The sequence below is a fragment of the Cyanistes caeruleus genome, chromosome 1 (genome assembly GCF_971803275.1).
Source record: "Cyanistes caeruleus chromosome 1, bCyaCae1.hap1.1, whole genome shotgun sequence".
NCBI lineage: Eukaryota > Metazoa > Chordata > Aves > Passeriformes > Paridae > Cyanistes > Cyanistes caeruleus.
Window position 1 is genome coordinate 105,773,089 of NC_141701.1, and position 13,222 is coordinate 105,786,310.

The 13,222-nt window shown below is 46.7% G+C and overlaps 1 protein-coding gene across 1 annotated transcript in view; it reads right to left on the reverse strand.

Annotated features, from left to right (window-relative positions):
* Window positions 1–6,883: 6,883 nt before the first annotated feature.
* EEPD1 (endonuclease/exonuclease/phosphatase family domain containing 1) overlaps window positions 6,884–13,222 on the reverse strand; it is a 62,033-nt gene continuing 55,694 nt past the window's right edge. The window contains exons 6-7 of the mRNA XM_023919427.2: window positions 7,489–7,683; window positions 6,884–7,382 (exon numbers count right to left, since the gene is read on the reverse strand). Of these exons, the coding sequence (XP_023775195.1) occupies window positions 7,183–7,382; window positions 7,489–7,683 (395 nt within the window). The 3' untranslated portion in view covers window positions 6,884–7,182. The remainder of the gene's footprint in view (window positions 7,383–7,488; window positions 7,684–13,222) is intronic.

Below are 13,222 nucleotides of genomic sequence, written 5' to 3' on the forward strand. Positions count from 1 at the left end.
TTGAAGCCCTACACTGGGTATGGCTCTCCCTGCTCAGCCAGAATTTCCTGCTCACAAGGAAATTAACCTCTTATTTTCTAGGATACGGTCTGAGGCAGGGTTGGAGCCTCTTTGCTGCAATGCAGGTCTCAGCACCATCCATGTGGGAAACGGCAACTCCAATGTTCCACTTTAACACTTTGATTCACCCCCCTTCCCTGCTGCTTCATTCCAGTGCTCCCCATCCCCTCTCACATTATAAAGTCCTTAATTACCTCCAGGGAGTCCCGTCATCTCCTTACGGCTCAGCTCCCTCACGAGTAAGTAAAGTTAACATTCAAGGGTTGGGAGTTCTTTTTAATGGAAATATTTTAAAAGCCAATTGCTAATTTGCCTTGCAAGACTGCTAAGTATTATCACACCATATTCCCTTTCCCTTGCTAGAAAGTTTGGAAAACACAAAATCTGTTCACTTCATAGGCTCCCAAACTACCACTGTTCTCCCTTGCCCCTGTGCATCCCAGATGGCATCAGTAGGGTGAAACACAGTGCTCACCCATCACTGGGCAGGTGTATTTCAGTACTGAATAAGTCTCACATTTGTTACAGGTGACCTGCAGGACCAATGCAGCTCTGAAAGTCTTTTTGCAGCACTCAAGTGCCAGGCATGTGAAGCTGGATGCCCTGCCAGCAGCTTGAGAAGCAACTTAAGCACCAAGGTTCTCTGAAAGGAGGGAAAGATGGAAATCGTTTATTCTGGAAACCAGGATGGAAATCTGGCACCCCATGAGTCAGAGTGGAAGTTGAGAGAGAACTTGTCTAAGCCAAGAGAAAGGCAAAAGGAAACATCTGGAACAATTCTTTTGTTTGGGTTTGTTTGGGGGTTTTTTGTTATTTATTTATTTCCTTGGTCTGTTCAATTTGGGTTTTTTTTAAGGGAATAGTGATTTTAAAGTGTTTTAATACTTTTAAGTTAGGGTTTTTTCAGTATGCACTTTAAAATGAGTTTTTCTGTCTTTAAGATACTGAAGAGAGACTCTATTCTGGCTTTGCTGAACATTTATGGACTTCTCACAGTCCATATCAGATTAAATCCAGAAAATCTGGATACTGAATTTTAAACCCATTCATTTACACTGATTACACTGCAGAAAGATGTCTTCAGGATTACCTTTCAAGGCATAGCCTTACCCTTCCCATTAAAGTTATCCAAATTAATTTTTTATGCCCCTGCTGAAATATTTTGTATCTTCCCCAGTCATACAGTGCCTCTGACACACTTTAAACATCTTTTCTGAGGTGTCTATGGACAAGCAGGGTGAAGTACAGGATTATTTCAGCTCTTTAGCAAAAGGAAGTGAAGAAACTGAGCCTGAACTGGAGCTGCACTGGCCACAGTGTGAAGAAGGAAAGAGCAGGGGTAGAGACCCACAGGTGAGGCTCTCATGAGTGAGCAGGGTCAGGTTGTATAGACACGGTCTTGACAAGAAAGAATTCCTGAAAAAATTCCTAAAAAAGTTGGTGGCAGGAGAAACGCAGATGGTGGCACAGGAGGGGCTGGCAGGAAGCCACAGTATTCCCCACAGGGTCAGAGTGAGATGGACACCTCCCTGCAGGGTTCTACACTGGATCTGTGCAATTCCACCTCACAGCTATTCCAGTACAGCAGAGCTGGGCTCATGTTCAGACCCTGTCCCAGCAGTGCCTTGAAAAGGACACTTGGAGGGTCTCACATTTATACTTTTGGGACAAATTTCCATCCTGTGGCACATTCCAACCAAGACACCTGTCAGGCTGTTTTCTCCAGCTTACTGGCTTATTTCTGTCTTGTTTGACTTTTGTCCTGGTCTCTGGCACTCATCCATCAGACTGGTTTTTTTTTAATCCTAGTTCTTCACATTCCTTTTTATCTAAGGAATATATTCACTATCATATCATGCCTCTCAGAGCCTAGAAAGTAAATTCACTCCCACCCCCTAAAAAGCCACAGGTGATCTGTAAGTCAACCTCTTCTTCCTCTCCTCCTGGCAGTATTTTAAAGCAAAGTTCCCCCGTATTTTTGATCTTTCTATATAGTTTTCAGCCAAGAAGCTTTTCCAGGCATGGGCAAGATACATCACTGGACACACAAGACCAGGTGGAGAAGCTTCCAGTAGCAATTCACTCCTCCAATCTGTTATCTCATCTCTGTCCTTCCCCATTTCCCAATCTCTCTAGCCCACACTCCTCCAGCTCCCAGCACCCTTGGTCAGAAAAAGGAACAATATCTGAAGGAATCAAGGTTCCCCCAAAGGAGGGTGTGCAAGGGTACCAAGGCGCATGTAGGAGCGACCTTTGTGGGAGCCTGCTGAGAACTTCAGGCAGTAAGAATGGGGGGAGGTAAAGTGACCACTCAGATGCAAGGCAGCCTTTCTTGTCTATAGAGAAGGAAGTAAGGAGGTCTGAAGGAAGAACACTCCCTAAAATCTGGTGGGAAAGTCCTCTTGAGACCCTGGTGTTCCTTGTGTTTTCACACTAAGTTTGAGCAATGTTGCAGTTCAGGTCTGTGCACATTCCATTTTTTTCCCTTTTTAAATGACACCTTTCACACAGCTGATGAAGAGAGACTTGGACATCCCTCAGGCTGGGAAGATCTGATTTGGGCCAGAAGGATGGGTCATCAAAGGGTCATCCAGCAACGTATTTCCTAAGTGTACACCTAACCTGTAGGTACTTTAAGAGTACCTACTAAATCCTTTCAGCTAAAGTAGCTAAATCCTTTTACCTACTTCAATTTTACAAAGGAGCTTTTTTACCTACAGATGTTGAGGTAAAAATTACTTAGGGCTTAAAAACCTAAAAGACAGGTAAGCAGACAAGGGCTCTGTCTGCAATTGTGGTTTTGTCCTCCTCTGTGCAATGTGGGATGCATCCCAGAACTGCTGAGTGGTGACAGTGAGAGCTGTGCAGTCTGCTGGCATGGCCCTCCAGTCACCCTGAGAGCAGCCAGCTCATAGAAACCTGCTGCTGCATGCCTTCTGGGGATGAAAAATGCTGCTGCAGGCTGTTTCCCACAGGAGCCCTGATTCACAGTCAGTGGGATTCCTCGCATGGGGAAGAACTTTGCATTTTGCTTAGGAAAAACAAGGAACATAAGCCTCCTATAAAGTTTTTCCCATCTAGAAACTCTGTACAAAAGTGTTAAAGTCAGCGGCCAGGAAATGCCTGCATGCCTTTGCCTTGCTTCCTGCAGCTAAGGAAAACCTCATAACCTAAATATGTGACATTTCCACCTAATTTCTGAGTGCTTAAATTGATGACCAGCCATGCTCCCAGCGAGCAGCAGCTGCTGACCCGGGAACTCTGCTTCCCATCGCATCTGTCTCCTGCCTGTGGCAAGTATGCTCCATCAAGACACCAGGTTTAAAACCAAAAATCAACTCAATGGCAGAAGACAGCATTTAGATGTCTAGGAAAACCTTGAAGCCCCCTGGACTGACTCTTTTCTGTCATTTGCTAGGAACACCGAGCACTGAGTCCCCTTAGGGTTTAAGAGTGCCAAGACCAAGGCTGATTAACTTGTACAGCCAAGCCTCCACTCCAGCGTGCTGCACCAGGATTTATCAACCTCCTGCTGCCACAACCTGGTTCTTGGAAGCTCATCTCCAGGACAGTTATTTCCTTGTGTTTGCTCCTCAGAGGTTTTTAGCAACTCTCCAAACCCTTCTATATGATACCTCTTTTTTTATATGCTTGCAACACTGCAGTGCAACAACACTGCAAAGCCAAGTGACCAAATGGACATTTGCCAAGTTCTTTTAAAAAGCTCACAGGACAAAGCAGAGGCTTTCCCATGAAGCAAATGGGTCAGAGCAAATAGGAAAGGCGAATAATTTAGCTGAAAATAACTTAAAAGCTTTCATTGTGAGCTGCAGAGGGCGAATGCTAGACATGGCCCCCTCAGCCTTGGTGAACTGGGTGCTGCTTTAAGCTTTTTCCAGAAGATGCTAAAAGATAGAAACTCAAATGTGTCCTTCCAGGAGCCACCTGTCCTGCCAGAAGGAGGAGTGAGCTCCCTTCAGAAGCCACCACCGTGTGGTCTGACCAACCACAGCCACGGCAGGGACCATGGGCTGTGCATCAGCTGTCACCATGTCCCCTGGCCAGGGGAGATCAGAGGCTGGCACGTGTCAGCAGGAGACAGGAGGCAGCACTTTGTTGTAAGGAAGCAGCCCAGGGTCCACGTAAAGTGGGCAGGAAAGATTTTCACCAACCTTCACTGTGCACAGGTGAGATATATGCCCTTAAAAGAAAATAAACCTGGACCAAATCAGCCTGTAGCTGTTGGTGACATCACTAATGAAGCAGGACGTTGCCTCACAAAATTTGGGCTCCTGAGTGGACCTCAAGATGTGCAAGGTGTATCCACCCTTCTGTAGGAAAGGCTCAATGTGTCTGTACCCCTGCCTTCCTTGGCACTTCCTGGGCACTGAAGATACAGCCAGCTGGGCCAGCAGAGCTTCCACTGGGAAGTAAAATAAATAAATATTGAAATAAAATTTCTAGTCAGGAGGAACACAGCCACCACTTCAGCTTCTGAACAACCATAGCACAACAGATGTTCCTGGGAGCTCCAAAATCCATCAGACTCACAACCACCTCATCAAATCACCTCTTTGTTTTGTCAGAAACAAAGCAAACAAAGCAAGCTTTTTAAAACTAGCGAGACCTCAGTGAGGCACAGCTGACTGCCAAAATGGAGTAAGCAGGCACATACCTCATACAGATGCTCCATGCAAGACAATTCCACCTGTAGGTATCTGATTCCTTCATCATCCTCCCATCTTATCCCACGGCATCTTTTTATCCACCAAGCAATCACCTTTCCAGAGAGCTTCACTGGGCTGAGGAACCTCTGGGCTACAGACCAGCCTCAGTAACTTTCCCTACAGCTCCCACATAGGTTATGAAGGGGGCTCAGCTCATTTCCCACACTGGCAGCCCCTGGAAATTGTTGAGCCAAAGCAAGGTCCCCTGCAGCACCTGTGAGCACTATCACCTGCTCAGGAGGCTGCAGCTGCTTCTCTAAACTTTGATGCCTCTGCACTTATTTATACCCACAGAATAAATGGAATCTGGCCTTTCCAAGTTTTATTTCTAGAGCTATAAAATGATTTAAACCTCCAAACATATTTATAGCAGGGAAACACTAGGTGGTACAAGAGAGTGAGTGTGTCCTTGGGAATTTTACTGCCTCACACCTTATGTAATTATGTAATATTTGTTTGCCTAAGGCAATTCTATTGCATCCTCACCTATATTTTGCTGATATCCAGTCAGAGTTTCTTGGGGAATCTGGTGCTGCTCAGATTAAAAGAGAACAGCAAAACTGTGCCTGATTGAAAAGGACAAAGTTGCAGCAAGGATCGAGAATGAAAGCTGGAGCCAAGGTCTTTGGCTAGTTTCTATAATGACCTAAAGGTACATTTTTGGTCTGATGCTCAGTTCTTAGTCATTCACTTAACCTCCTGAAACATCCTTGAAATCTCCCTCAGTCTGAGAGTCACCCCCAGGCTATGCCACCTTTTTCTGGGTTTAGTTTTGCATACAGACAGAAAAGCTGTTCAACTGTGTGTGTTTGCATGGGAATTTATTTAGTTGCTGAGAAATTAGTTGTTTTTGAGGTGTTAGAAATGAGGTGATATCTCAGAAAGTTAAAGTAATAAAAATACTGCAAGAATATGATACTGTTCTGCTCTAAAACCCTCAGTTACAACATCTCCTTTGGTGTGGCACTGCTGTCAAGAGTAGTGAGCCACAACAGAGAACTTTCCTCTCAGCAGCAAAATATGTGGTCATCTGCAGCCCAGAGCAGCAGGCACTGGGTTAGTGGGCAGCTCAGTGCCTTTCACACTCAACCTATTTCTTCTGAAAATTCTCAAGTCCTGATATGTTTCCCTTCATTGCTGCATGAAAAGTCTCATGTAGGTGGCAAATTCAATGCTCCATTCCTGGCGCTGCCGTGGCAGGGCGCTGACTGAAGTGCCCCCACGCAGGACATGCACAGAACCCAAACCTCCTTGGAAGCAGCCCCCATCCCTGCCATATGCAGGATGACCCCATGCTGTATTTGGACCCTCTATTGTGGTGAGTGAACCAGGCTTATGTAGCAGCAAGGCTCAGGAAAGGGGTGCATTAACTGCATCCTGGTCTGCCAGAGGGAGAAACTGAAACCTCCTAGAAAAGTAAACAAGTAGAGGCCAATGCATAATGCAGGCCAGCCCCTGCAGAGATCACATGAATATGGGCTCATCTGTAGACCTCCAGGATGCATGGCCTGTTTCTCCTTGATGCAGAACTCCTCCTACAGAACCAACTCCTACACAAAGACTCATGGCTGCATCTCACTGATGCCAGCTGCAGGGCCAGAGGACAAGAACTGCTCCTGTGAGATCCCCAACAGGGAGCAAGGCAAAGGGCATTGGTGAAGTGGACCTGGCTTTGCAGAGGGACAAGTTGGTACTTTTCCAGCTCCTGAAAACTATTGTGCAGGAAGAAAACCCAATACTGAACGTTGCACCAAACAAAAAGACAAAGTCAAATTCCAGGAAGCTATTCTGGGACAAAATGACCCTGCCAGGAGCATAAGGAAGGAGGAAAGAAAGGATGAGGGGTGCCTACATGGGGCTGCAGAGGAATAGTGTCTCTCCAGGCTGGGGCAGAGGAACCATTCAGGACTCACACACGGACCAGCTCCAGCAGCTTTTGCAAGTGTTGAATGGCATTTGAGACTTGCCAAGGATGCCCACAGTGTCTCTCTTTCTGGGACCTCTCTTATTACCTCAATTTACAAACAGGCAAAGGAAAATAACCATCACTTCCCCCTCCCAGCAAAACCCTGCTCAGCTGCATTTTAGCAAAGAGCTTTTCCAGTATTAAAAGTACACTTTATTTTCTGTACAATTCTCATCCAAATCTCCAGGTGTGGAAATGTCCACTGTGTCCCTGGAAAAAGTTGCAGATTGTTCTGTGGCCATGAGACTCCGTCCAGAACTGTCCACGAGGGGCACAAAGCCAGGACCACCAAAGTCAAGTGCTGATGCTTTCTAGGTGCAGGGAGGAGAGCAGGAAGGAGAGGGAGGGGAAGGCAGTCCTGCTCTGCCTTGGAGCTGCGAGTGACCAGAGCCTTCCCTGGGTGGCAGAAGAGACAGCCTCAAGTTCGCGTCATCGTTCGTGCTTGGTGTGGGAGTCGTTGCGTTCAACCGTGACGCCGTTCCCGTTCCGCGTCACCTCCTTCCTGCTCCAGTCCTTTTCCAGGTAAAATTCAGCGAGCACGGGGCAGTGCTCTGAAGCCACGCCGCCCCAGGACCAGTTATCGGGGATCCATGGGTTTGTAAGCCCTTCTCGCACGACAGCCCAGTGGCCTGCATCAAAGAGAGTCACAGGGAAAGCGTTAAGTGATGTTGCCCAAACCGGAGATGCGAGGCTAACCCAACTGAAGGTTGCACCACTTCACTCAAGCAACTCTACCTGTGAAAACCTTTTTCAAGCTCCGACTGATCCAGATGTTATCCAGCGACTTGGACCCCTGTGGGTTCTTTGTGCTGATGTTGGTGAAGGTGCTGGAAGGGACCAGGTGGTGAAACTTCTCCTTCCTCAGGATGTCATGGTCACTGCTGTCTGGGGCCTGGTTAAAATCTCCAAGGATTATTACATCTTTTTCTCCTAGAAAGCATGAAAAATAGAAAAGAATGGGAGGAATGGACATCCATCACTCAAGGGCAAGAGGATTAATGGAAAGAGGAAAAATACAAATATTGAATAAACAAAGTGATTGCACTCTGAACTCCCAAAAGAAATGCTGTTTAAAGCCTTTTTCACTGACTATTTACTCATGACCATTCTCTTCATGACAGTAAAACCAGCCAGTACACATTTGATGCTTGTTTTTAAATATAATCTCATTTGTTATAGAATCATAGAAAATGCAGAGTTGGAAGGGACTCATAAGGGTCATCGAGTCCAACTCTTGGTCCTGCTCAGGACACCCCAAGTGTCACATCATATGCCTAAGAGCACTGTCAAAGCACGTCTTGGACACAGGCAGGCTTTGTGCTGTGATTATTTCTCTGGGGAGCCTGTCCCCAGCCTCTCTGGGTGAGGAACTTCTTCCTAATACCCAACCTAAACCTCCTCTGAATTCAGCTTCAGACCCTCAGGTCCTGTCACTGGGCACAAAAGTGAAGATACCAGTACATGCCCCTCCTCTTCCCCCCTTGAGGATGCTGAAGATCACAATGAGATCTCCTCTCGATCTCCTCCAGGCTGTACAGACCAAGTGACCTCAGGCACTCCTCATACAGCTTCCCCTCAAGGCCCTTCACCATCCTCATGGCCACTCCCCTGGACACTCTCTAACAGCTTAGTGTTTTTTATATTGTGTCACCCAAAACTGCCCCCAGCACTCGAGGTGAGGCAGCCCCAGCTCAGAGCAGAGCAGGACAATCCCCTCCCTTGCCCAGCTGGTGATGCTGTCCCTGATGAAGGCAGGACACACTTGGCCCTCCTGGCTGCCAGGACACTGCTGACTCATGTTCTGCTTGCCATGGACCAGAACCCCCAGGATCCTTTCCACAGCACGGCTCTCCAGCCTCTCATTCCCCAGTGCACACAGCCAGGGCTGCCCTATCCCAGGTGCACAATCTGGAGCTTGCCCTTGTTAAACTTCATGACTGGTGATTTTCCATCTCTGCAATCTGAAGTCTCTCTGCAGGACCTGTCTGCCCTCAAGGGAGTTGACAGCTCCTCACAATTTAGTGTTTGTTTTCAAACTTAGTACTCCTTTAAGTCCCATGTCCATTACCAAAGATGTTGAAGAGAACTGGGCCAAGGATGGAGCCCTGCAGAATCCCACTAGTGACCAGATGCCAGCCTGATGTCACCCATTCACTGTAATTTTTTGTGCCTGATCTGTGACCTATTTGCTCACCCATCATGTAACATGGTTATCCAGCTGTGTGCTGGATGTTTTGTCCAGAAAGATACTGTGAGAGACAGTATCAACAGCTTTCGTGAAGCCCAAATATTGGTGCCTTTTCCTTACTACTCCATTAGTGACAAACTCAAAGACAAGCAAGTTTTAGTCTCAGAGGTTTTTATAAATCTGTGCCTTTGTAATACTTTCTTTTTGGTTTTTTGGTTGTTTTTTTGTTGTTTTTTTTTTTTTTTTCTGCAAGAAACACCTACTGGCTTATGTAGACATTTTTTAAAACAGATTTTCTTTAAGAGTCAAGGACACTTTTGTGAGGAACCCAGAAAGACACAGCCTTATGCTGGTATACACCACAGTGCCCAAAGTGCAGTGCTCATTATTCTAACCTCTGCATTAAAAAAATCCCAAGGAATAGGACAAAGGAGCAGTCTGCAAGCCTGATGGCAGACAATGAACTGAGAAACCACACAGGCACTCCCTGACTACAGCAACTTTCTTTTGCCTGGCTGACTGAAGGGATACTGCTCAACTTGGAACAGAAAATTACTTCTGTTACGTTTTGTTTCCAGACCTAATGAGGGAGAATAGAAACCCCGGACCCTAATTTCATACCCACAATGTGTGCTCTCCCAGCCCCAAAGATGTGGATGCAGACATCCCACCTGTGCCCTGGGATAAAAGGACAAAGACACGCCTCTGTGCCCATCTCAAACCACCGCCAGAAATGTCTGAGAAGACAAATGAGGAATGGTGACAGCTGACCAGAGACGCTTCCATGTCACTGCTTGCCAGTGGAGAAAGATGCTGAAGGAGGCACAAATGCACAAAAAAACTTATCCCAAAGCTGACTTCAGAGGAGAGATCTATGAAGAGCCTATAAGCTTTTTCTTTCCTGGGATTGGTGTGAGAAGGGATGGAGTGGACACTTTCTCTACCATACTCAGTGCTCTGGATAAACCTCATTTTTTTGCTGTTGCTGTAGAAGTCGCTATATCCAGGAGAGGGAGCACAAGCTCAACAAAATCTATTCCACTCCTGTCTTGCAGTGCAGGAACGATGAATTGGGAAAGATTGAGGGCATATGACTTACAAATACTTCAAAACATGGTTCTTGCTAAGATGCAGAGGGGCAATGAATAGTTAGTGAAATTATTTGTGGTTTCTCTACCCTTTGTAAGTCACAAATCACATTGTAAATAACAGGAAGTTTAAGTATTATTCTATAAAGCATTCATGACAGCAGTCTTCCCACCTTTGAAGGAAAAAAACCCACCTGAATCTGAACCTTAGTCATTTTAAGTTCCATCAGAACACAAAAGAAAAATCAGTTCTTGTCTAATAGGATGATCATGCCTGCTATGAGCTGGTGGTTGTGCATGCATCTCATAACAAAGATCATGATCTTTACTTGCAAGATCTCTTGTTTGCCAGGACCAAGAAGCTTGAAATGTAACTTTGGTCCTTCAGTGCAAACACTTGCTCAATGGCCCAGGCAGCACTTGGCTCCTTCCATGCTTTAATCTCCAACAGATATGAAAAATTACAGAAACCTCTGGAGCTCATCCTTGGTGTTTAAAAATGACAGACAGGCTGGGATCTTAACGAGAGTACCTTGATTATGCACAAAATCTATTCTATCCTAAACTACTCATGCTTCTTTTAGCAAACATTGAAGACTACCTCCCTTACATGAAAAATCTATGAAAAAAAACCCCACCTTACAAGTGACAATTTTTACTGACTGAAATTTTTAACTGTCCATTCTGGAGAGGTTAGAAATAGCAGAGGATAAAAGACCCAACGCTTGGGTGCATGCTTGGAAGGAGGTAAGAAGTCAGCCTGCAACTGACTGCCCAGGGAGGGAATCACTGTATTCTTCACCCATTTAAACTTTTGGATGCAGATTAACTAAGCATGAAATCATAACAAACTGTAAAGTTGACAGACAGAACGGGCTGGAACTGAAACCCAAATTGCCATTGGGGAGAGAAAGGAGTGCTTTTGGTTCCCCTCTGACAGGAGCTTCTGGAGCTCCTCAGACTGCAAAAGAGTGGGGAATACATCAGGCAGCCCTCTGCTAAGCAAGGAAGAGCAAGCAACCAGTTTTCTAGGCAACCACCAACTTCATTTCCCCTTGTCCTGGCTCACTCTCAGCCCTGCCAGCTCCTGCAACAATGTCATGCACGCCAGCACTGCAGTTTTGTGTCTTGTCTTGACCCAAACAGACCAGCCATGAGAGGGAAGGAAGTGAACCAGCCTGGATCCTCCCAAATGCGTGACTCTGTCTAACTGGACACTCCTGGGTCTCTCAGCAGAGACAGGGAGCAGAGCTGCCCACAGCAGCTCCAGCTCTCAGGGGTCTCATGGATAAGCCCCAATTGCTCTCAGCCAAACTTAGCAAAAGTTCTGGAAGAAATCATGTCCTTGCTCATAATGAGGAATGATAACTGGTCAGAAACTGCAATCATGATGCCCACAGTTACAATCAGATGGAGATAAAAACAGAAAATTAAGACAATGCTACTGGTGCTGTGCTGTGATTTTCCTCTTTTGGAGGAAATGAGTTTAAGACTGGTGGGGCTTGATTCTGCTCCTCAGGAGCCTGAGGCTCCTCGGCCAAGGCAATCTGGTCCTCCTCCTCCTCCAACAGACAGAGCAGCAGGAACTCTCTTAACAACCAATCTTCTGCTGCAAAGGTCCCTGACACAGACTGTACTGTCCACAAGGACCCAGAGCCTCCATCTGTTGGGACGTGGTGGCATAAAGCCCCCAGCAGCCAGGCACGTGTCCTGCTCATGACCTCTCAGCAGTGCTCACACACACATTCACACTCTCTGGGCCCCAACCAACCATGCCCTTGTCAATGGAGAACTCCTCAGGTGAAAAAATAAGTCTGGTCTGTTTGCAAATCTTCAAATCCACTAAAGCACCGGTGAATTTTGGCAGTGCCTGTGGGTGGCTCTTGGCCAGCAAAGCAAAGCAGAACCTTTACTCAGCCCTCTGCTGCAGTGGCTGAGCTCTGGTGTGCCAAGGCAATCAGCTGAGGGAACGACAGTGCCTGCAGAAGGTCTGCAGTGTTGAAACCTGCCTCTCTGCAGGAAGTGGGAAACCCCTCTTTGCTTCATGGCAGGCCAAGGGGACATCTGTAGGACACACTCCCTGATTTTACCATGCCCTGAATGATTTCCCTCATGAATTAAACAGACTCTTAAATGTTCAAATTCTTCCTGGACCAAGTGACACACATATGATGAGAAGAATGTGATGTTACATTGGCTGCTAAGAAGTCTTATCAGGAGTCCTGTAAGCCCAGGGCTTGGTGCGTGGGTTACCCATGGAATATGGCCAAGCCACGTGGGAGAAGGTATCACAAAATTGCAGTATGGTTTGTGCTGGAAAGGACCCTTAAAGATCACCCTCTGCCATGGGTAGGGACACCTCCCACTAGACCAGGTCAACTTGATCTTGAATACTGCAAAGGAGAAGCATCCAAAGCTGCTCTGGGCAACTTGTACCAGTGCTTCACCACCCTCACAATAAAGAATTTCTTCCCAATATCTAATCTAAACCTACCATCTCTCAGTTTAAAGGCCATTCCCCCTTGTTCCATCACACATGTCCTCGTAAAAAAGTCCCTCTTCAGCTCTCTCATAGGCTTTCAGGTGCTGGAAGACTGCTATAAGATAAGTCTTCTCTTCTTCAGACTGAATAACCCCAGATACCTCAGCCTTTCTTTACAGGAGTGGTGTTCTAGCCCTCTGATCATCTTCACAACCCTTCTGTGGACTTGTTCTAACAGGTCCCTGTCCTTCCTGTGTTGGGAATCCCAGAGCTGGATGCAGCTCTCCAGGTGGGGTCACATGGGAGCAGAGCAGGGAGGCAGAATCCCCTCCCTCACCCTGCTGGCCATGCTGCTCTGGATGCAGCCCAGGATGAGGCTGACTGTGGGCTGTAAGTGCACATGGCTGGGTCATGTCCAGCCTCTCATCCACCAGCACTTGCAAATTGTTTTCCTCAGGACTCTCTCAATCCACCCAGCACCCTGGTCCTTGGGTCCAGCCACTCCCAGGACATCCAGGATAACATCTGTGTGCTGTCCATGGTCACCACACTGGAGACAAACTGGTGAGAGAAGACAGAAGAGCTGCTGCAAAGAGTTAGCTATGAGCAGCCAACAGCCACTGCATCTCTCCAGTACTGATGAAAGGTAAAAAAGAGAGGGAAAAAGGAACCAGGACTCACCAATCTAATGGGTGAAATATGGGGACACTA